The following is a 22535-nucleotide window of genomic DNA, read 5'->3' as shown; positions in this document are numbered from 1 at the left end:
AACGTGGCAAATACAGGAGCAGTTCAGCAAAAATCTCTGTGGTTTGCAAAGCTGCCTCAACCTTTGAAGTAACTTGGTAGGAATTCTTGTCTGGCCGTGGCTGTGAAAGCTGCAGAAGGAGAGTCACCAGCCCTGTATGCCAGGAGAGAAGAATTGAACACTGCTGTGTGTAGATAACAGTTTTCAGTGCTTGGCACCAAAGATCCTAAAAAACAGGCCTACAGTGGGAACCTCTGGAATGTGTCCTGTCTTAAAGGTCTCCTGTAAAGGTGTGTTGTGTGTTACTGACTACACTGGTCAGCACTGCCTTTCTAAAGCTGTCCCTGCTCCTTGCAGCCACCTGCCCACCCACAGCATCACCGTGTACCCCATGGTGACCATCCGGATCAGCGACCGGCAGCGCCTCATCCAGCCCTACGTGCACAACTACTCCTGGCTGCTGTTCGCGGCTCTGACCCTCTACAGCGCTGATCTGGCCAGCGGGGAGGAGGCAGAAGGAGAGCAGGTGGATTGCCAGGTGCTGAGCCATGCCCGGCTCCTGCAGCAGCAGTGCATCCAGCTCATCGGGGACTGCCTGATGAAAGCGCAGCACGGCAAGGGTGAGTCTGCCCCTGCTGCACTGAGCAGTGCTGCCTGTCTGCACGGGTCACCAAAGTCTGGCATCGCTCATCCACAGTTTCCAAAGGAAAAGGGAAGCTGCTGGTACTTCTCTGAGAAGAACTGTTTGTGCAGAAAGCAGACGTAGAGCAAGTGCCGTTCAGGGTCACTGGAACATGGAAAATGGAGAGCTTGAGAAAATTAATTTGCTGCTTACATAAATATTGAAGACAACTTGGCAGCTCTCTGGTTGTTTTTTTTTCCATCTTAGCTCTTGTAAAGAGATCGGTCAGTACAGCTTCGTGTTGTGTTGGTGATGTGTTACTGACAGCTGAAGGACAGCAAATAACTCGGAGGAAAAGGCTTTTTGTTCTGTATCTCTCGGGAAGAATTTTTTATCCTTACTTGTGATAGGAGAAGTTTCTAGGGGTGATGTTTGTTTGTCTGGAAATAGCTCTCAGTTCACAGAAATCCCTACTACAGAAAATAGGGTGATACATTCAACATAGGTTGAATTTGTATCAAGAATTCCAGACTGAAATTCAAATAAGTTTGTTGGTAGTTTTTGTGAGCAGCTCTAACACAGCTGAAATATTACCACCACCAAGTTCTTTTTCATACTCATTGTTTAATCTGTAATGTACAGCTTTATTATACAAATATTTAAGTGGTCAGAAAATTAAAATTTGAAGACAAATTTAATTTACCTTTCCTAATTTACACTGTTGGCAGGTTTCTCTAACGCTTTCTTAAATTAAGACCTCTATCCTGTGGTATCTTTGTGGTGGAAAATGTCACCACCTGTTCATCACTTTTAATGCAATTACTGCTTAATGGAACTACATAATTAAATGAAATTATTGAAAATATCTTTTTGATGGAGTTGATATTCAGAAGTAGTTTGCAGTTCTCTTTTAAAGTGTTTCAGTTCTGCTTTTTGCCCGTCCTCACCACTCATCAGCTTTTACAACTTTCTCGCTCTCAGGACTGAAAAATTCAGCTCTCCTCTGCATGTTACCAGAAGATGAATCCTTCTCAGAGAGTGCCACTGCTTCAGGCAGCCCTGCCACAGGCACTGCTCCAAAAAGTCATCCTGGGGGTAAAGCAGGGAAAGGAAGAGATGAGAAACCCAGCACAGGCTCCTTCGTGCATTGCAATGTGAGTGATTTCCTGATAGCAGATGTGTGAGCTTAAACATCCTGTTCTGGCTGGGTGACTGAAATAATGGACAGTGAGGATTCCATCTGTGGCTGAAAGTTTAGGGGGGCAGGACAGTTGGTGATGAGGTCACTTTTTCTTTAGATCCAGCTGATCAGAGAGGCATCACCTCTTAGAGAAAACTGGATCACAGAATCCTTGGAGGGAAGGGATAAAGACCAGTCCTTCTGAAAGGGCTGTCATTTGCCCTGGTTGGTAGGAAAATGAGTTTCCTACAGTTTTCTGCAGTGTATAAAACAGTTTATACAGTGTATAAAACTATTACAGTGTAATAGCTTTATGCACAGAGATACAAGCAAAATAGATAACCTTAATTTAATTGTGTAGAAGCTTAAGACAGGAATACATCAGGAAGTTCTTCACCAATAAAAGGTTTTAGTATTTGTAGAAAAAAATGTTTGTCAAGTGCAGATGACTGACTTCTTTCCATGCTGTTTCTGCAGGTAATAAATTTTGGTTTAATCTTTTAGCACCTTTGTTTTATTTTTAGGGGAAAGGAGGTACTCCCAAGGAAACCCAATCTCCTGCAGAAGAGAAAGCAGCAAAAAAAGGAGGTGAAAGCAAAGCTGTCTTTGCAAAGAAAGCTCTTGTGAGACAGGAATCAAACTTGTCTGTGGATGACACTGTTTCTCCAACAGGTAAAAAAGGATTCCTCACTCTCCCTGTCACAGAAATACCCACTCATATGCAAAGCAAACAGCTGGCTTTTTATTCCTAATCCAACTTTGCATATTTGCAAATGTCTTTAACTCAGGCAAACTCTGCTCTGTGAAAGCTACCAAGCACGTGGCTTTGAACAACTGCAGCTGGTTTAAAGGGTTCTAGAAATCAGAGTAGACTTCCACAGATCCATATTCACGTGCACAGATTGAAGTTCCTCTTGGCCTGACACGATATTTGTGCGTTCTGATGTGCTTGGAACCAGAAATTCGGTGTCTTGTCCTGTCAAAGATTAGTATTGTAAGAATTATGATTGTTCAGTGGATCTGTTCTGTAGCACTGGTCTTTTTTATATGTTTTTACTGAATGGTGTAAATCTGTTTGCCTGCTGTCTTTTACTATAAAGATATTTTTCTCAAATTTTAATTTAAAAAAAAAAGTTTAGATTTCAATTATAAAAATTAAGCTATCACATATTTCTTTTATTTTTAATGTCACTTGGGGTATTTTCTTCTTTTGTTTTATTGAAACAGCAGATGACTCCCTGTCAGAGGATTCAGCCCAAAAGCAAGCAGAGAAGGTTTTAATACCCAACCAGGAACAGGTTTTTGCTGAATGCTCTCAGAAGAGGATCCTGGGCCTGCTGGCTGCTATGTTACCACCTTTCAAATCAGTTAGTGCCTTTCACTTCACTCTGGGCAGTTCTTTAGGTGTCACCAATAACATGAATAAAAATCATAGTGAATTAAAGGTGGGAAATGGGCTCTTGTTGCTTGTGTGTTATAAAATGTGAATTAGAATGTTTTAAGACATTGCACATTACTCAGGTTGCAAGGGCTGGTGGGGGAGAGGGAAGGGAATTGTATTTGTGAACAGTTTGTCTTAACTGCTCAACACCTGCAGGTTTAAATCTTCAATTTAACTCAGTTTTCCAGGCTAACAACCAAAGCAGGACCATAATGTCTTCATTCCTCTTTTGCTGTCTGATTGACCATTAGAGCAGGAGCTTTTGCATGTGCTGCCTTCCCCTAAAAATCTTGTTTTCTCTCCGTGCCTTACTGAGGTTTTTCTCTTTCCCCAGGGCTCCACGATGTCTCTGATGAACCTGGAGCAGATACTCCCCCTGATGTTCCATGTTGTGATCTCAAATGCTGGCCACCTAAATGAGACTTATCATTTAACCTTGGGACTTCTGGGCCAGTTGATCCTCAGGCTTAAACCTGCAGAAGTGGATGCTGCAGTGACTAAAATCCTCTCAGCCAAACACAGTTTATTTGTACCAGGAGATGGGTCTACGGTGCCAGAAGGATGGAAGACAACTCATCTCCTGTTCAGTCTGGGAGCTGTGTGTTTAGACAGGTGCTTTTTTTTTTTACTTTCAACCAATTAATTAATCTCTGATTACTGGTAATTTTCTTTCACGGGTGTCTCCTGCGGAGAGGCTTTTTAATTGGAAGTCAATTAAACCTGTACCCTGATGGTGGAGGGGGTTTAGCATCTGCAGCCCTTTTGTTGCAGTGGCAATCTGAATTTCCTTCCAGAAGAAGGCTGGCTGCTGAAAAGTGGCTTTATTTCCTGTGCCTGCCTACATAGCACGTCATAGAGGGAGAAGGGAGGTTTGGAAACTTTGAGGAAAACCAAAATAAAGCCCCCTGTTTTTTTATGTGACATTAACTCTCTTGCATTGGATACCTTGGGAAATGAGGTTTTTGTGCAGTAAAATTGCAGTGGGAACAGCAGGGAGGGTCAGGTTTTGAAGCTCCTGAGAAAGCTCTCAAGCACTGTAAGATTAACGTTGTGCCTGTTAACTGTGACTGTTATTTTTCAGTGTAGCTGTGTTTCACAGGGGAGGCTCACAAACAAATACAAAAGCATTTGAAATTAAAAGGCAGAATATCCAGAGCATCAGCTGAGGGGAAAAGATCTTCTCCCAAAACTAACTTTGGAGCAAGGAGGCCAGTCCCTCTGGATTGTTTGTGTGATCCCAGAGCCAGCAGGTGGTCACATACCTGGGAAATAAACCACTCGCTGTCACGCCAGCAAAAACTTCTGAGCTCTGACCTAAAGCTCACAATTAACAGTGACAATGTTCAGGCACACTTTGGTTTGGGACTGTAAATCCTTTCGTTAAACAGAGGAGCATTTACGCTCTAGTGATGAAAAACCAGCAGAATTAATGTGTCAGCTGACGTGAAAGCTTCACATATTTGGGAAAACTGTTCTGTAACGATATGAAAGATATGAAAGCTCCAGCTCTGCCAGATTAAGAGTGACACACTGTGCTGGGGAAAAATCTTTCCAGGTGAGTGCAGTGAGCCCTCCTAATGCAGCTGTTGCTTTGCAGCCGTGTGGGCCTGGACTGGGCGAGTTCCATGGCAGATATCCTGCGATCCCTCAACTCCTCCCACCAGTGGCACGGCGTGATCGCTGCCTTCACTGACCACTGCATCAAACAGCTGCCCTTCCAGCTGAAACACACCAACATCTTCACTTTACTGGTGCTGGTTGGCTTTCCTGAGGTAAGTGGCCTATTGGTACTAAAGCAGATGAAATTGGTTTAAGCTTTTGGGTGTTTATTTCTAAATGTGATGGATTTCATCGATTGGGGACGTCCATTATAAACTCTCAAAACACTCTGTGCCAGTGTTCACAGCGTTCCACTTATGCCCAGTTTGATCTAATCAAATTTGTACAAAATGTTGGTCTAATCAAGAATAATGAGGCTGGTTTTGCCTGGCATTTCTGTCAGTGCTACTTCCAACTACTGCAAGAAAAGCTTAATATGTTTGATAACTTTTGCACAAGCAAAACAATCCAGTCTCACCCTTGATGTTCCTGACTCTGATATATTACCTATGTAGCATTAAGTTGGTTGTTGCAGGCATTTATTTTATAGGAGTGAGCTTTTGTTTTCTAAACATCAGCACGCAGCTGGCAACAAGCAGAGCTATAAAAATACAGTAGCAGGTGTAAGCAAATGCAAGCAGTGCAGTGCATGGCTGTGTGTTTGCAGATGAGTATTGCAGATGGTGAGTGAGGCCCTGCTGCCGTTTCAGGTGCTGTGCATGGGCACTCGCTCTGTGTACATGGACAATGCCAACGAGCCCCACAACGTCATCATCCTGAAGCACTTCACGGAGAAGAACAGGGCGGTGGTCGTGGACATCAAAACCCGCAAGAGGAAAACAGGTCGGGTGCCACTTTGTGTTTGATCACCCAGCAGCTGCCCTGCAGTTTGTTATGGAAACCCCAAAGCACTTTGTGTGGGGCTGCAGGGTTTGAATTCCATTATTAGTGAGGTGTCTGATTTCCTGTTCAGCTAATTGTGCTTGCAGGTCTCAATCAGATTGTGAAGCTTCTGCAGTAACGATTGGGAAGACGTTTTCTTTTTGAAACTCTGGCATTTACTTTTATTCAGAAAAAGATTTAGAAAACTGTTGAGACCATGCTATTAAATTGAGAAATCTCAGCAACTCTTCCTGTTTTGAGATCTGCTTACTGCTTGTGGCTTATCCTTTTCAAACCTGTGCTTGGTGTTTTAAAACAATTTGCTAATTTAAAAACAGTTTGGATACCCCTAAAATCTGAGACCAAGTTAAATGTTTAACATACAACAAATCAGTTGGATTCCTAGGAGCAAAGGCTTTCAGCTTTGGAATATGTGACCTGATATTGTGAAGTTAAGAAAGCAAAGGTTGTCCTAAGATTTGACTGTTGAAGTTGTGTAAAAGACTTTTGGAAAAATCAACAGACTAAACTGCTTTTTGATACTGAAGGAAGATTTGAACATAAAAGCTTTTCTTTCCTTTTTTTTTAACTGTTGACATTTTAAACAGTAAGACTGGCAAGATTTATTTCATCATATCAGTGGCAGGTCAGAACTTTCCCCATTTGAATTGTAAAATGCAACATGTGCTGCTTTAATGCTGCACTGCTAATGTGCAAATATGTGCAGACAATCAACTGCTACCAGGAGCTACCTTGGCATTTTTAACTTGCATTGAAAAAATGAAATATTTTCTTGGCTATTGAGGGAATCTGAGGTAATTTCAGTACAAGACCTTTATTAGAACATAATTCACGTAGGGATTGCGTTCATGGCTCAGCCTACTCACGTCTACTGGTAGGAGATGACTCCACAACATCTGCAGATGAACCTAGAACGTTGTGTTTTCCCTCTGTTGCAGTGAAGGACTATCAGCTGATTCAGAAATGTGAACAAGAGGGCGGTGACTCCCAGAGCCAGCTGAGACAGTACCTGCAGCACTTTGTCCTCATATCCACCCACCTGCTGCAAACCAGCCTGGACAGCAGCTATGCTGAGGCAGTGGAGACAACCTGGGTCTTGTCCCTGGCTCTGAAGGGGCTTTACAGAACTCTGAAGGTATCTGACATTACACTGTCATAGAGAAATAACAATTCATGTTCTACCCTGCACTGCAGGAGCTCGGGGATTGCCTGAGCATGTTGGGGAACTCCTACAGGGGCATTTCCCTCACAGCTGGCTCCTTCCCTTCCCAGCCTGCAGGGGGTTGGAAGTGTTGCTGGCCTTTAAATAGCATTTGTGAGTGAGCTGGGAGTTGGATTGCTTGTCCTCTCTGGGGGCCAACCATTCGTGAAAGCTGGAGAAGAAATTCATAGAACACTTCATGGAGTGAGGGTCACATTCCCCTTCTCTCACTCCTGAAGGATTTGAAGAGGAAATCTGTACTTTTTTGGACTGTCAGAGCAAACCAGACATTCAGTTACTGTGTGCACGTCCTGGATGATCCCCTTAATGGCTATGAAGTGGAGATTTGTATTTTAGGGAAATAAAAGAAAAAAATTCTCTATTTACTCCATCTGGGCAGGAAATTTATCTGAGACTGTGTGACAAGACCTCACAAACATTGTGATGCATCGTCCCCCTTTCTCTTGTTTATTTGTGTGTGTCTGTGTGTGTAGATTCATGGCTTTAAGGAGGTCCAAGCTGCCTTTCTGCAGTCTGGTTTGCTCAAGCTCCTGGTGAAGAAATGCAGCAAAGGAACTGGCTTCAGTAAGACCTGGCTTCTGCGAGACTTGGAGGTAAGAAAAGGGGCACAGCAGCTCAGAATTTATGGCTCTTCCTCTGTCCATCATAATTGTGTAAATAATAGTCCAGCTTCCTTAAAGCAGGGGCTGATTTTAATTGATTTCATTATATTTGAAAGAAACGTCCGAGATAAGCCATTAATCATCCACTCAGTTTCTTTTGGGGGTTTTATTTGGGCTGTTCTTGAAAATTCTTCCGTTTAAAAAGTAATCCTTCCACTCTTGCATTTACAGAGTAGCAATCTGCAAGCAGAGAGCATGCCTTGCCCTGCTCACTGAGGAGCAGGAGGCAGCGCTGCAGTGCAGATGGGGACACGCTGGTGTGTGGGGATGTTCTGCCACAGGGGTTGGTAATTGCTGAGAGAGAAGTGTGGTTGGGCTGTTAGCTGGGTTTTATCTTAGGTAAGGGTTGTGTTAATTGATGTGTGGGGACTGCAGCTCTGCTGAAGCCACAGGGATGTTTTCAAAGGAGAAGAGTGTGGAGGGGCATCACTGGTGTTTTTGGTGATGGTCATTTTTGCTCTGTGTGAGGATCCTCAAACCTTTGATGTATTGAAAGGGTTAAATAATCATTGTCTCCATTTTATTCACACTTTCAGCTAATCACTGAAGTTGTCTTTGTAGCAGCCTGGAAGGTGTAACTCATTTGTCAAGTGGGAAATGCTTTGGTTTTGTGTTTTTGAGAGTTTTTCTTTTTTTAGGGGCTGCTTCATTTTAGAATAGCATGTGTTACACTGCCCAGATCTGCTAGAGTTCTTAAATGCTGATAGCAGATACACTAATAACATCTCCAGCTGTCACACCATATGCTACCTTCCCCCTGCACAGATTTTGTCAATAATGCTGTATTCCTCCAAGCAAGACATCAGTTCCCTGGCTGAGCAGGAGGATTCTGAACGGGAGGAAAGGGAACAGGACCAGGATGTGGAGCAGCCTGTTGTTGGTCCTGTGGATGCAGAGCAGAACAAACTTGACCCTCTGGAGGGTTTGGATGAAGCCACCAAAATATGCTTCTTGGTATTTCAACTTAGTTTACCTCCTTTGAAGTTACTGTGCATTTTCTAGTTGCACAAAACATTTGGTAGTTTATGTGGCTGGTTTTCTTCTAAATTGACAGACTATGAGTCTATGATTTCAGTGTATCATTCTCTAAAGAAAATAAAATAGAATTACAGTAATGAATGCCACAAAATCATTATAAACTGTTTTGCTAAATTACTTTTCATTTTTATTAATCCAAATATTAAGTTAATTAATTCTCTACCTATAAATGAGAAATAATACTATGACATCCTGAAAGAACCTCAGATTTCTTTTTCCCATATTGTTTGCTTTTCCTGCTCCTTTCTCAGATGACACATGATGCCCTTAATGCACCCTCTCCATATTCTTCGAGCCATGTACGAGCTGCAGATGAAAAGAACAGATTCTTTTTTCCTGGAGGTTCAAAAGAGGTATGTGCAAGTCTGGGTCCAGCACAAAAACAGTTGACAGATGTGGGTGAAAACCTAAAATCTCACTGGGGCCAAACAGAAATTGTTCCAAGGATACAATTTGGTTTTCATGGCTGAAAAAGTAAGGCAGTGAACTCCTACTGAGGAGTATTTATGGAAACAAGAAACCACCTTCTGAAACACCTCACGGGTTCTCTTCTGGGTGGAAACTCCCCTCTGGAGATCTGCTGTGGCTCCAAATCCTGCAAGTTGAGGAGGAATCAAGAGCTTCCATGTGGCTTCCAGTACCCAGAGCATGTCATGGACCCACTGTGTTCTCACACAAATGAACCACTTTGTAACTCTTTAAACCTTTGGCTCCTTGGAACAGGGGAGCCAATCCATGTGGTAAAATAATTTAATCTTTCCAAAACCGAGGGTGGGGAGGGTTCATTTCCATTTAATTGCACTGATTTGCTTTGCATTGCTTTCCAAACACATTAGTGTGGTTTTTGCTGTGTTGTTTTCCCCCCAGGTTCGATGGAGATGTGATAACCACGGATGAGAGGATCCGAACCCTGGCCCAGAAGTGGCAGCCCAGCAAGCGCCTGAGGCTGGAGGAGCAGAGTTCCAAGGCAGTGGATACAGATATGATCATCTTACCATGCTTGGTAGGGTCATCTCCACAAACAGGAGTGATTGTGGAATGGTTCACTTAGGCACTGAGTGGTTTCTGTTCTGTTTAGTAACTTCAAACCTGAGATAATTGGGTTTTTAACATCTGAAATAATCTGTTATTAATGCTCTGTGTCAAAGTAAATGAGCAGGTACAACAAGAAGCCAATATTTCTTCCTCACAATTCCTTCCTTAAGGAAGTAAAAGAACTTGATTCTCAGCTCAGGAGAACAAATTGTGATTGCAGGCTGTAATTTCCTCCCCTTACACAAGAGAGATTGTATCTAATTGCTGTAAGCTTATGCCACGCTACTGTTCCAGCAGATCACTGTTACCTTCCAGTGAGCTCAGCAGAACAAAGCAGCAGTGAATTTATCTTGTAAAGTTGACACTGCACTTGCAAGCTCTCGGGTTTGCATTCAAAGCAGGGTCCCACAGCTCTCTGCTTTATTTTGGGTGCTCGTTCCTGGCTGGTGTCACCAGTGCAGCTGGTTATCAGTTGCACAGCAAAGTGGAAGGAGCTTCCTGAAGTAGTTTCATGTAATTATAAGTTAAAAAAAAAAACACAGGCCTCTTAACAGCTTATACAGAGGCTGTGAAATATCCACCCCTGGAAATTCTCCAGACTTAACTGGATTTTGAACTTGTCTCAGCTTTAAGTCAGATTTGGACCAAATAATCTCCAAAGATCCCTCCCAACCTGCCTCATTGCATGGCACAACTTGGTTGCTTTTCCTCTGTAGGTCAGCTTAAATTAACACTTGTGGTTAGAATTCTATCTGCTGTTTCCACTGCTGTTCACACTCATGTTCTGCAGGGCTAAGAGTTGGACTCGATGGTCCTTGTGGGCCCCTTCCAACTCAGCACATTCTGTGATAGTGAGATCTGTTGAGAAAAACAGTGTTTTTGAGGAAACCTCTCTTTTTAGCTGCATGACAGACCCACTTTTGTGCTCTTTAACAAATTCATTTGCAAATCCAGCTTGCGGTCTGACGGCCTGCTGCGACACCCCAACGTAAAGAAGCAAATCAGCGACAGCCTGTTTTCAGACTTACTTTTTAATTTGTTTTTTTTTTTGCAGTCCAAGCCTGTCCTCTGTGATAAAGCAACAGAAGAAACCAACCCAGTAGCCCAGAAGCTGATCACCAGCACGGAGAGCGACCTGCAGCTCAGTTACGCCAAGCAACGCCGCACCAAGAGTTCAATCCTCCTGCACAAGGAGCTGGACTCCAGGAGCAAAAAGGCTGTGAGGGACTACCTGTATCGTGTCAACGAGGCTATTGCAGTTCTTTATGCCAGGCATGTGCTGGCATCCTTGCTGGCTGAGTGGCCTGATGATGTGGCAATCAACGAGGAAATCCTAGACCTGAGTGGCCCGGCCCACATGACGTACATCCTGGACATGCTGATGCAGCTGGAGGAGAAGCAGCTGTGGGAAAAAGTAAGTGGATTCACTCAAACAACGTGAGCAAAACCCACAAGCCATGAGGCTCTGACTAACAGAAATACTTGCAGTTCTTTTTTTTTTTTTTAACTCAGTGGAAACTCCCAAATTGAAATTTAGGTCTGAAAAAAGCAGTTGGAATCTGTCGGTGTGTTGATGTACTGATTTCGTTAACTGAAAATGGCAAAAGGAGCTCCTTGGAGACAACTCTTCCAGTTGTGAAAGAGAAAGTGGTAAAACAGGCAATTTAGTCTGAAAACAGGGAATCTAGGTGGTCATCTGGAGAAATTGCTAAAATAGGCAGTGCTTTTTGAGAGCTGCCTTTTGTTAGGTCTCAGTGTGTATATTGTCATACCTGTTACTGTGGTGGAAGGTTCCTGGAATTACAATGGAATGTTGTAATCAAAGTGGCAGCTCAAGGCTTCAGAGCAGTCAAGGCAAATGGAGCACTGGGAAGCTTGAAAGAAGCAATTAAAAATAAACCAGAAGGCATGGATATGCCACTGAACCAATCTCATCTGGATTAAGTGTGTGACCTGACTCCCTCATCTTATTAAAAAATGAAAATGAGATGCAGTACAACTGGGAGAGGCCTGGGGAAGAGTGACAGGAATAACTTCAGTATGGGGAACCAACTGGTTTTCTTCATCCTGGATGTTTCCCCTGTGGAGGCACTGAGGGAGAAGGAATAATGGAAAAGTCTATTCTCTCTCTGTAGATTTAAAGCAGTAAAGAGCATGCAAAAGTTAACAGCAAGTTATTATTCACTGGCCCTCCCAGTAGGAAAACAAAGGAGTGTCAGATTAAGGTAATAAGTGGCAGGTCCAAAACAAACCAAAAGAACTGGTTCTTGACACAGGATGTCATGGAAATTGTTGCCCCAGGGGTTTTTTATGGGTTCAGAAAAGGGCAGGATGAACTGATAGTGTAAAATCTGCTAAGGCAACATTAAATCCAAAAGCAAAGCCTTTGTCTTAGGCTGCTCTGCAAGTGTGTGGAGGCAAAGAATGCACTCATGGAACTGCCCTTGGTTTTTAAACTCCTTTTCCCCAAGTAATCAAATTTTGGCTGATTTGGAGGTGAATCTGTTGGTCTGAGCCACAATTCCATTTTACAGGAGGAGTTAGGAGATTGTATTTACAAAGACACAGCTCTTGCATGTAGTGCTTTCAAACACTGCAGCCACTTAATTAATACTGATAATGCCTTCTTATACCTGGAGTTGTACATTTGGAGGCTAAAACACATGACATATTCTATTCAAATCAAAACCTGCCAGTGTAGAAGGTAGAGGTGCCTGTTTAGTTTGTTAACAAAGTTGTTCATCTTATTTGATTGCAGCTTTAGTTTCCTATTAATTACTGCATGGATTAACCACGATTCTGGCAGTTGTGGGAAGAGATGTAGCCAATATCTTTCATCTTTCTGTCAGATAAAGAGTGAAAGATCTGGAAACAGAGGACAGAATAAAATCTTTTGTGCTCATGGAGATGACACTTGGAGGCAGCATTTGTGAATTTGTCTTGTAGCTCAATTCCCCCTTCCAGAAATACCCTGTGACTGAGAGTGACTCGTGTCAGCCATCAGCATGTAAGTGTGTAAATGTTGTTTTGCCAGCAAACTGTATTTAATGCTGTGGGGTTTTTTTTATTGTCCTCCCCAGATTCTGCAGAAGGTGCTGCACGGGTGCAAGGAGAGCATGTTGGGGACCATGGCCCTGACAGCCTGTCAGTTCATGGAGGAGCCCGGGATGGCTGTGCAGATGCGGGAATCCCAACACCCCTACAACAACAACACCAACTTCGAGGTGGGTTCAGTGAGTGTCACAGCTGACCTGAGGATCAGCTGAAATCACTGCACTGGGTGGAGCAGAACCCTCACAAAGTTCCTCCTGTGTACCTGGGGGACTTCTGTGCTTGAAACACCCACCAAATCTGTCCAGTCTCGCTCAGAAAAGGCTGATTTCAGATGGCTGAGGCCTTGCCCTGTAAAGAAACGAGTTCAAAATGCACTCCAATGTAGCCCCAATTCAGTCATGTGAAAAGTGCACAACTTTAGTGTGCATGTATTTCAAGCAGATCATATTTGTAAGTGGTTTCAAGCCTCAGTGAGCAAATATTGCTACCCCTCCATCCAAAGGTGTGTTTCAGCTGGCCTTCTGCTGTTAGATGAAAGTAGGAGTGGTGTCTTTTTTTCATGTGTTTCTCATTTTAGATTACCTTCCCCTGACACAAACAGTTTCTGAGTTTATTTTCTTGATACTGTTTGAAAGCATTTTTTCTGACACAGTTTGGTAAGTAATTATTGCCTTTGGGCAGTCTTGGGATTTTTAATTTTCCTGCTGCTCTGACTCTTCTGATTTTTATTTTTAAGATGCATACAAACCCTTAGGTTCTGGCAATGAGATCGATATCAGCAGCAATTACTGCTTTTGAAAGAGCAAAGCACTGCTGGCAGTTAATTGTACATGTTTAACAGCTAATGTGAACAATAGGCCAGGCTTTACATCTGGTAAATTAGCTCTGGGTAAACCCACCCAACAGCTTTTTCACCCGTGGAGATGCTGCAATATTTTGGGTGTCTCCCTTGTTTGCATGGTGAAAGCTGATGTGTGGGGGGTGTTCTGGGCAGTGCAGTAACACAAAGCTCCTGTGCTGATTTCCCAGGATAAAGTTCACATTCCCGGTGCCATCTACCTCTCAATCAAGTTTGACCCCCAGTGCAACACCGAGGAGGGCTGTGACGAGCTGCTCATGTCCAGCAGCAGCGACTTCCAGCAGGACCGGCACAGCTTCAGCGGCTCTCCCGAGAAATGGACCGACTTCGAGCTTCCAGGTGAGTCCCTGCTGGGGCTGCAGGGAACCTGCAGGGGGCTGGCAGGGAGATGGGGATGTTGCTGAGCTCTGGAGGAGAAGCTCCATCCTGTCCTTGTCCCTCCCTGTTTGCTCTGACTGCTGCTCCTGCAGTTGTTCCTTAGCTCTCGTTGGGCCGTGACCTTTTTTTTCCACCCCTCGGTGCTCTCAGCTACTGGAAACAACTTCTGCTCTTGGTTCTGTTCCAACACACAGTCCTTGTTCTGCACGATATTCGCTTACATTGTTTATGCCTCGTCTTACTTTCCACAGGAAGCACATTTTTTTCTATTAAAAAAAAAAAAACCAACCAAAAAAGAAAGAAAGAAAGATATGGCTTATCTCTGTCTGCTGCTCTGAGCAGAGAGAGGCAGTGCCAGTGCCACAGAGCACAGCTGAAAAAAACCCCACTCCTTTGACAGCTGCAGTCTGTACTCTCTGAGCACGTTTTTGATACCACAGCAAGTAGCAAATGCCAGGGAGCTCAAAGGACTGCACTTATTTTTAATTGTTGTAACTTATTTTTAATTGATTTAACCCCCTGAGCACCGGGGGTGTTGCAGGAAACTTGACTTCACCTGTAAATAGATTTGGGAGCTTCCTCAGCAAGGTGCTCTTTGGGTTATTACAGGGTAACAGTTAAAAGCAACTGTCTGCTCTGTAGAAATACTTTGGATTTTTCTGAACCTGCTTTCTGGCCTCCTTTTCCTCCCAGAGAGTTGCAGAGCTTTGCCAAGGAGCTGAACTTTGAGGCCCATTGTTTTGGAGCGGCCTTGGCTGTGAAACTTGAGTTTTACCTTGTGCAAGTTCCTTTCCAGCCAAGGCTGTGTCTGGATTAAGGCTCTGGATTTCACCCAGCAGGTTTTAGCTGCCACCAGGTTTCTGGGCTTTTTTAAGTTTGTTTGTTGTTGTTTTGTTTTGTTTTTTTAAATCCTGAAAGGTGTTTTCAAAATTTTTCTTCTTCATGAAACTTTGAAAATTCTGCTTCCCAGTAAAAACCAGCCTGGTTTGACCCAGGGTGATGGGAGTTTTTTGTGGAACAGAAGGAAATCCTAAGTTTTAACAGCTCTGATATTACAGAGCACAGTAGGTAAGGATGTGTTCTGTGCAGCCTTGCAGCAAACTGCCAGGATTTATTGCTCTGAAGATGTAGATGCTCCAGTGACAAGAACCTCTTGACTGTTCCACTGCCTGATTATAAAATGGTCAAACACTCTGAGAGTCCTTCCACTTCCAAGTGATTAAGTTTAACATTTTTCTTCCCTAGATAAAAGATGTGCAATCTCACTTTCTGATACGTAAAAGCAGCGAGTTTACTTTCACATTTTTTAAACCTTGTTTCCAGTGAGTTTGAGGGTTGTTGTAAAGAACTTGGCTGCTTATTTAGAGGTTCTCTTTTCATAAATCATAACTGATGCATAACACACTTGGAAAAGTGAAGTTACAAGTGTACAGTGTAGACTTTACCTTCCTCTGTGTAGTTGTCAGAAATGTAAAAATATTCTCCTTTCTATCTCGAGACAGGGGAAGCTCTTCCATGTTTTCAATCTGCTGTGCATTCCACAGTTACCACAAAATAAGAGATCACCTCTCCTAAATGACAGTACCTAGGATAAATTCCTTACAGGCTCTTCATTTTAACTGTTTTTGAGGTAGCAAAGTGGAATCAGAGGGAAGTAATGTGGGTTTTTTTCCTTTCCTTGCACGCAGGGGACACCCTCTACTACCGATTCACCTCTGACATGAGTAACACTGAGTGGGGATATAAGTTTACAGTGACAGTGGGTCATCTGGGAAGGTTTCAGACAGGTGAGTGCTGCTCAGAATGGACTGAAAAGAGCCTTTTTTAGTCACTTTGCTGAGCTTTGAGAGACTCGTGGTTATGGCTTTTTCTCGGTGTGGAATTTGCTTTCAGCGTCTTGGAAATATCGTGATTAAAGCTCAACTGATGCCTCTTGCTGGCTGTGACTTGGTGTTAGAAATACAAACTCCTCACAGAGACCTGGAGATGGCAATTATAACAATGTAATTCGCATTCAGAACCTCATTATGTGACTGGAATTACACACAGGATTCAGCAAAATTGAAAACAGAAATGATTGTGATTGTGTTTTTAAGAGTAGCTATCCATGCAAATAGGGTTGGTTCTGGATCTAATTTCTAGATAGAGCATGAAAGGTCTTGATAGTTTATTTTACAGTTTAAATATTTTTAATTAAATAGAGGCTAGGGCATAATTTGCCATCAGCACAACTCTACTGCATATGCCACAATAGTGAGGGCCTGCTTTTTGTTTGCCCTATTTGGGAAAAACTTTTAATTTTGGATATGATTCTTCGTAATTTTTATCTGAGTTGGGCCTCAGAAAAGAGTTGTAATGTCAGGGTGTAAGACAGAATTATCTCAGATTTTTGCTGGGTATTTTAATTCAATATTTCTCCCTCGCCAGAGCAATACTTATATTACACACACACTGTATATATATTTATATTACACACACACTGTATATGTATTTATATTACACACACACACTGTATGTATATTTATATTAGACACACACACTGTATGTATATTTATATTACACACACACACTGTATGTGTATTTATATTAGACACACACACTGTATGTGTATTTATATTACACACACACTGTATGTGTATTTATATTAGACACACACACACTGTGTATGTGTATTTATATTTATATTACACACACACTGTATATATATTTATATTACACACACACTGTATATCCAGTATATGGAAAAACTGACTGTATGATCTGAATGATTCCCTACAGAAGTAACAGCTGCTTGAATTGACATTTTTTTTTTTCCCCCCCCAGGGTTTGAGATCCTGAAGCAGATGCTGTCTGAGGAAAGGGTAATTCCTCACCTCCCACTGGCCAAAATCTGGGAGTGGCAGGTGGGGGTGGCGTGTCGTCAGACGGGTCACCAGCGCTTGAAGGCCATCCACCTGCTCCTGAAGATAGTGCAGTGCAGCACCCAGGGGTGAGTGACTGCCCTGGGCTGGGCACTTGGGAAAAAAGCTCCAAATTGTCAGAAAGTTTTAAAAAAACCCACCCTGAAACAGGACAAAGATAAATGTCAATTAGTTTTCTAGAAATTTGTTCTCTTCCTATCAGTCATAGTGCACAGGCGAAGTGATGGTGATGATCTGATTCTCTGGGGAGTAAATAACTTTTAAATTGTTATTTTGAGTTGTGCCATTGAGCCTGTAATTGAGTTTTAGAAGGGACATGTGTCCTAAATCCTCAAGTATGTATGGCATGGGTATTTCTAGAGCCATTACCAGAGCATTTAGCAAAGTGATTATTTTGTTTTATAGTCCTCGTGTCAGGAGCACACTCAGCTTTAGAAAAGTCATTTAGACACAATCATGCATATGAGGTTTCTCCACCTCACTGCTGGAGAGTGAAATTCTTTGTGCTGGAACACCTGAGTGCATTTGGATTTTAAAATACTGCCTGTGTTTCTTATCCACCTGTCACAAATGTGTGGGTTTGTTCTCTTAATATTGGTTTGGTTTTGCTTTCCCCCTCCACCTCCCCATTCCCAGAAACAGGCACATTTTACTCGCTATTTCGTCACAATTTCATTTAAATTCCTTCTTTTTTCAGGGACTGTGACCTCACCTTGTTGAAGCCACTTTGGCAGCTTTTCACCCATATGGAAAACAACTTGTGTCACGACATGGCCAAGCCTGGAATTCTCCTTCCTCTCCATCGTGCACTGGCAGAGCTCTTCTTTGTGACAGAAAACAGAGTCACTGTAAGCAGTTCCTGCTTTGTATCCCTCCTTTCCTCACTGCTGTCATTCAGTGTTGCACTATGTGGAGTTTGCTTTTGTCTTGGTCAACTCCATCAGAGCTTCAGAAAGATTAAACAACTTTGTCTTGTGGAGTCTGGCAGCAAATTCTGATCGAGTGTCATTCTGTTGTCTCACCCATCATGGGACATTAAGTAATAGTCATGACTTCTCCTTGTGCAATTAAGGCCCTAAAGCCACTGAGAGGAATGCTGGCTTAATAATTAATTTACAAGTATTTGCATGTGGTTTTCCTTGAGTTGATTTTGAACATTACATGTGAACAGTCTGTAATGAGCTGATTTCTGTGGTCACCAAGTGTGCTCTAATCCAGAGCCTTGTGTGTTGTTCTGATTCCTTTGGCTCTTGGGGACTGCTCTAATGAGCAGCATTTTAATATTAATGAGTAGGATGATAGCTGGTAGAAACATTGGTGTTCACTGATTGTTTTCTGGCTGCAGGAGCTTGGATCTCTGCAGGAGTACTTGCTTGCCTTAAATACTGAAGATCATCTTCATCGCTGCACAGCACAGGTAGGACTGGACAGCCCCACACTGGGGGGTTGTGGTGTCTGTGTGACAGAGTGAATGATTTCTGATTGCCCAGTGGGGTTATTTGGGAATTAACTACTCACAAATGCTGTTGTGGGATACTGGGAAGGAATTCTTCCCTGTGAGGGGGGAGATCCTGGCACAGGTTGCCCAGAGAAGCTGTGGCTGCCCCATCCCTGCAAGTGTCCAAGGCCAAGTTGGAGGGGGCTTGGAGCAACCAGGTCTAGTGGAAGGTGTCCCTGTCCTTGTCAGGGGGTAGAGTGAGATGATCTTTAAGGTCCCTTCCAACCCAAACCATTGTGGGCTTCTATTTCTGGTTAATTTCTTTCATACAGGGATTTCTTTGCTATTCCGGATCAAGGAGAATCTTCCCAGTGACTTTGTTTTTCCTTCTCTCCTCTAGGCCCTGAAAAACATTGCTGCTATCAGCCTTGCCATTAACTACCCAAACAAATCAACAAGTTTCTGGAATGTTTAATACTGGCTCAGGCCGGAGTGCATGGGATAGAATAGTTTGTCCATAGGACATTGGAACAAACATCTTTAACTCCGTTCAGGACAAGTTCCTTCAGCTTCAGTGTATGAGCACTCTGCAGCCTTCCTTCCTTCCACCTCGATGTAGAACCTGTACCAGTAACACGCACTTGGATGATGACAAAGCACATCCTGAAGTCACTCACGCATCGCCGACAGTTATGTATGCACATACTGTAGCATGTTAGATCCACACAACAATAGTGGGGCTTGCTCCCAGGAGCTGAAGGAGTGAGGGGAGATCAAGGATGAGAATGGAAGGGCCCCCTGCCTTGGTGTCTTCTGCTCCCCAGGGAAACCTGATGGATGGGATGGATGGGAGTGCTCCCTCAGCATCTCCTGCACGGCTGTGAAGGGAAACAGGCACCCCAGAGCCTGCTGGGCTGGGCAGAAATGGGCCATGCTCCAATCCTGTCATGTTTGCTTTTGCTTTGGAGGCTCCTACCCAAGGAAAAGAACTTTAATTCTTACTAAACGACAGGTCCTAAAACAAATTGTGGGTGATTTGGGTTATAAAGGATTTAAGTTTCAGAGCATCCTCGTGCAAGGGCTTAATGTTTCTGCTGGTCTTGGATTCATTCACCTGGATCACCTTTTCTTACCTTGATTTGTCCCCAGTGTGTTATCCCAAATAGCCTGTTACTGTAGTGCAGAGAGCACAGGCTGGCCCTCAGTCACAAAGGTGATGTGAAGAGCTGAGGAACTTCCACCATCACTTCTTGATAAGAAATTACTCTACCAGGCTTTTTTCTCTTTGCATTATTTCAGTACCAGTGGCTTGGGAGGTCCTTGGCAATGTTGGGAACCAGAGTGCCAGCACTCAGGGTGGGGTTATGAGCAATCCAGGCTTATCTTCCAGAGCAATAACCACATTCCTCTTAGTGAATGTGGAATGAATTGCAGACCTTCTCTGCTGAAATAAATTGGCTTTCTTCCTGCACAGCTACATTGGTTATTCCCTTTCCAAAGAGTTAAAAAGAGCACAGGAGGATTGGGGGGTGTATTTTGTGTCCCATTGCACACTATGTGGATCTGGTCTTGTCAAATATAAATTCAGAGAACCTTTAACACTAATTAATTTCTTCTTCCCCTTTTTCACCCCAACATTAGACTAGGGGGAAAAAGGCAGCCAAAAGCTCTACTAGTAACTGAGTGCAAGTTGTGTAAAGGCAGTGGGGGATGTGTTTGTTGACCCTGCCTGTCCAGGAGGTGAGTGGTGCCCAGGTACCAGTGTGCAACATGCACAGGAGCCCAGCTCTGGGAGTGTCCTCTGAACTGAGGGGCTTATCAGCTGGGGCTGGAATTTTAAGGGTGCTCCAGTTTCCCTCTGAGAGGGAAATGTGCAGTAATACATCCCCTGGTTTGGATTTTGTTGGGTTTTTTTTGGTTTGGGATGGCCTCTAGTGCTGTAGAGTTTTGTTTTGACTCGTGCTCAGCCAGGTGAGTGCCCAGCCAGTGCTTCTTCAGGGCACGAGCTGGAATCAGAACCTGATTTTTCTGCCTGAAACACTTAAAACTGGAAAGCACCACGCTGGAGCCTTCAGGAACGGAGTGGCCCTCTTAGCAAATGAGAATGGCAGGATTCAGGAAAAATCTATTTCTCAGGCACTGAAAGGAAGCAGAGAGGTCCTGCTCTGAACCCCCTCCTGGGGCGTCCTGGAGTTGATTTCCTTGGAGAGCTGACGGTGGGAAGGGAATTCCTCGAGTTGTGGGGCATCTTTAACGCACAGATCAGGATCCCTGGGGAAGCAGCTGCTCCACACCTTGACAGGCACGGAGACCACCTGGGAAAGGGCAGCTGCTCCACCAAAACGAGACCTTCCTAACCCGTGGCAGGGAGTTGTGGGGCAGGTGAGCCTTGGGAAATGTGTGGGGCAGCATCTCTGTACTCACTGCTCCCTGGGAACCCCTGGCTGAGCAATCCTGGAGCTGCAGGGGGCTGGAGTGCTGGGGCTGCTCAGCTCTGCCTGCTCAGCTCTGCCTGCTCAGCTCTGCCTGCTCAGCTCTGCCTGCTCAGCTCTGCCTGCTCAGCTCTGCCTGCTGGGCCAGAGGAGGCTTTGTTTGGTTCTTCACATCAGGGATGGCGACTGTAAATAAACCCCGCCCAGAACCCGGCCCGGCTCTCTCACAGTCACCTGGAGCTCTGGTGGACTCTTTCTGGCTGATGAGGCTGCAAGGATGACGCAGGAGTGGCCAGAGTTCCTTACCAGGCAAACCACTCACCTTACTCCACCAGCAGTAACTGGCCTGTGAGTCAGTTGTCTTGCCCCGGAGGGACTGTCTGGGAACAGTGTCCACTAAAATATCATTTCTACCCACTAGATGGAACTGAAGGACTGTGACCTGAGTTGACACTGAATCTGTTGCTGCCTTACAACTCAAATCATTAATTACGGATTTTTTAACAGACAAGAAACACTGATGATTTTTTTTCTTTTTTTTTTTTTTTCCTTCTGGTAGTTCTAAAGAAAGAGGAGTAGAATACCAATAATGAATATTCATGATCAATCACATTTTGAAAATTATGCAGGAGTTGCAAGTGGATGTGGATGATGCTATTGAATTGTATAAAACTGTCTGGAAAACAGGTATGCTGAAAAAAAAAATGTGCCTAATATAAAAAAAAACAAACAAAAAAACCTAAAAAAGGTTGTCCTGCCTGAATCACCTATGATGTGTTCAAAACAAACCATATTGTTCCTAATGATACATTTGACTTGCTTTCATTAAACACTTACAACCGAGAGTTTTATAATTTCTTTTCTTACAGGTTTACTACTTTGCAATTTTTATCAGTTGTTTAAAATATATCAGACCTTTAGATTTATTCCTATTCAGTTCAACATGTAAAAAGAAAGCTACAGATGTGGGTAAAATATGCAAATGAAGAGAAATATATTGTAAAAATTCTATAAAAACAAAAGAGTTCAACCCTGTGTCTGGTTTTTTTTTGTCTGCTTTTCTGCTTGCTGAATGTTTAATGCTGGAATTTGCAGGGAGAGCCAGGGTTTTTCCTTCTGAATCCTCATTTTCCGTGCCTGTGGTGGGTGAATGTGGTGGGTGAATACCTGATAGTGAGCTGTGCAGGAGCCAGACCTGTGGAGTCATCTCCTAATTCCTAAATTCCAGCCCTGCTGTTTATACATTCCAGTGGCCTCATCCTAAAAATTGGGTTTTCCCGTGGATCTGCCTTGGTTTCAGTGCTTTGTGTATTTACCTTCAGACCTGAATGCACAGCTGGGGGGCCTGGCTGTCCTGTGGAAAGCTGAGAGTTCTCTTAGTGGCTCCTGGTTGTAATTAGAGATGTTTATCAGTGCAGGGCTGTGCCTGCTCCAGGGGGTTCAGTGAACAGGTTGGTTGGGGTCTGGCTGGAGGAAAGGGCTGTCCAGGGAAGCCTGGGGGAGGAACTCGACATCTCTCTGTGTTTCCTAAAGCTGCAGGTTGTTTCCTTGGAGAATGCTCTAATTAGGTAATTTTATTAAACACAAACATTTCGTGATTGGGAAGCTGGGGGAGAGCGAGGAGCCTTCCCTGAGACAACGAGGTTGGAGGTTTCAGCTGCTAAACCCAGCCAAATGCAGCTGAATTGCTGGGAAATTCAGTGTGGGGCAGGCACTGCAGTGTGGCAGAGGGCACACCTGCAGCATTGTGGGTCTGGCTTTCAGGTCAGGTC

At 43.7% G+C, this 22535-nt stretch overlaps 1 protein-coding gene across 1 annotated transcript in view; it reads left to right on the top strand.

Annotated features, from left to right (window-relative positions):
• Window positions 1-21798, top strand: part of ZZEF1 (zinc finger ZZ-type and EF-hand domain containing 1) — a 55479-nt gene extending 33681 nt beyond the window's left edge. Inside the window, 21 exon segments of the mRNA XM_050321958.1 lie at window positions 337-599; window positions 1583-1755; window positions 2306-2453; window positions 3009-3148; window positions 3557-3834; window positions 4820-4994; window positions 5532-5664; window positions 6663-6859; window positions 7420-7539; window positions 8374-8562; window positions 8898-8921; window positions 8923-8999; window positions 9514-9649; window positions 10736-11095; window positions 12762-12905; window positions 13765-13933; window positions 15661-15759; window positions 16796-16961; window positions 17591-17741; window positions 18239-18310; window positions 18732-21798. Coding sequence (XP_050177915.1) covers window positions 337-599; window positions 1583-1755; window positions 2306-2453; window positions 3009-3148; window positions 3557-3834; window positions 4820-4994; window positions 5532-5664; window positions 6663-6859; window positions 7420-7539; window positions 8374-8562; window positions 8898-8921; window positions 8923-8999; window positions 9514-9649; window positions 10736-11095; window positions 12762-12905; window positions 13765-13933; window positions 15661-15759; window positions 16796-16961; window positions 17591-17741; window positions 18239-18310; window positions 18732-18806 — 3289 coding nt within the window. The 3' untranslated portion in view covers window positions 18807-21798.
• The last annotated feature ends 737 nt before the right edge of the window (window positions 21799-22535 follow it).

This window comes from Myiozetetes cayanensis, unplaced genomic scaffold, assembly GCF_022539395.1.
Source record: "Myiozetetes cayanensis isolate MyiCay16 unplaced genomic scaffold, myiCay2020 scf27, whole genome shotgun sequence".
In the NCBI taxonomy this organism is placed as follows: Eukaryota; Metazoa; Chordata; class Aves; order Passeriformes; family Tyrannidae; genus Myiozetetes; species Myiozetetes cayanensis.
The sequence above is the reverse complement of the archived record's forward strand: the minus strand, read 5'-3'. Positions and strand labels throughout refer to the sequence as shown.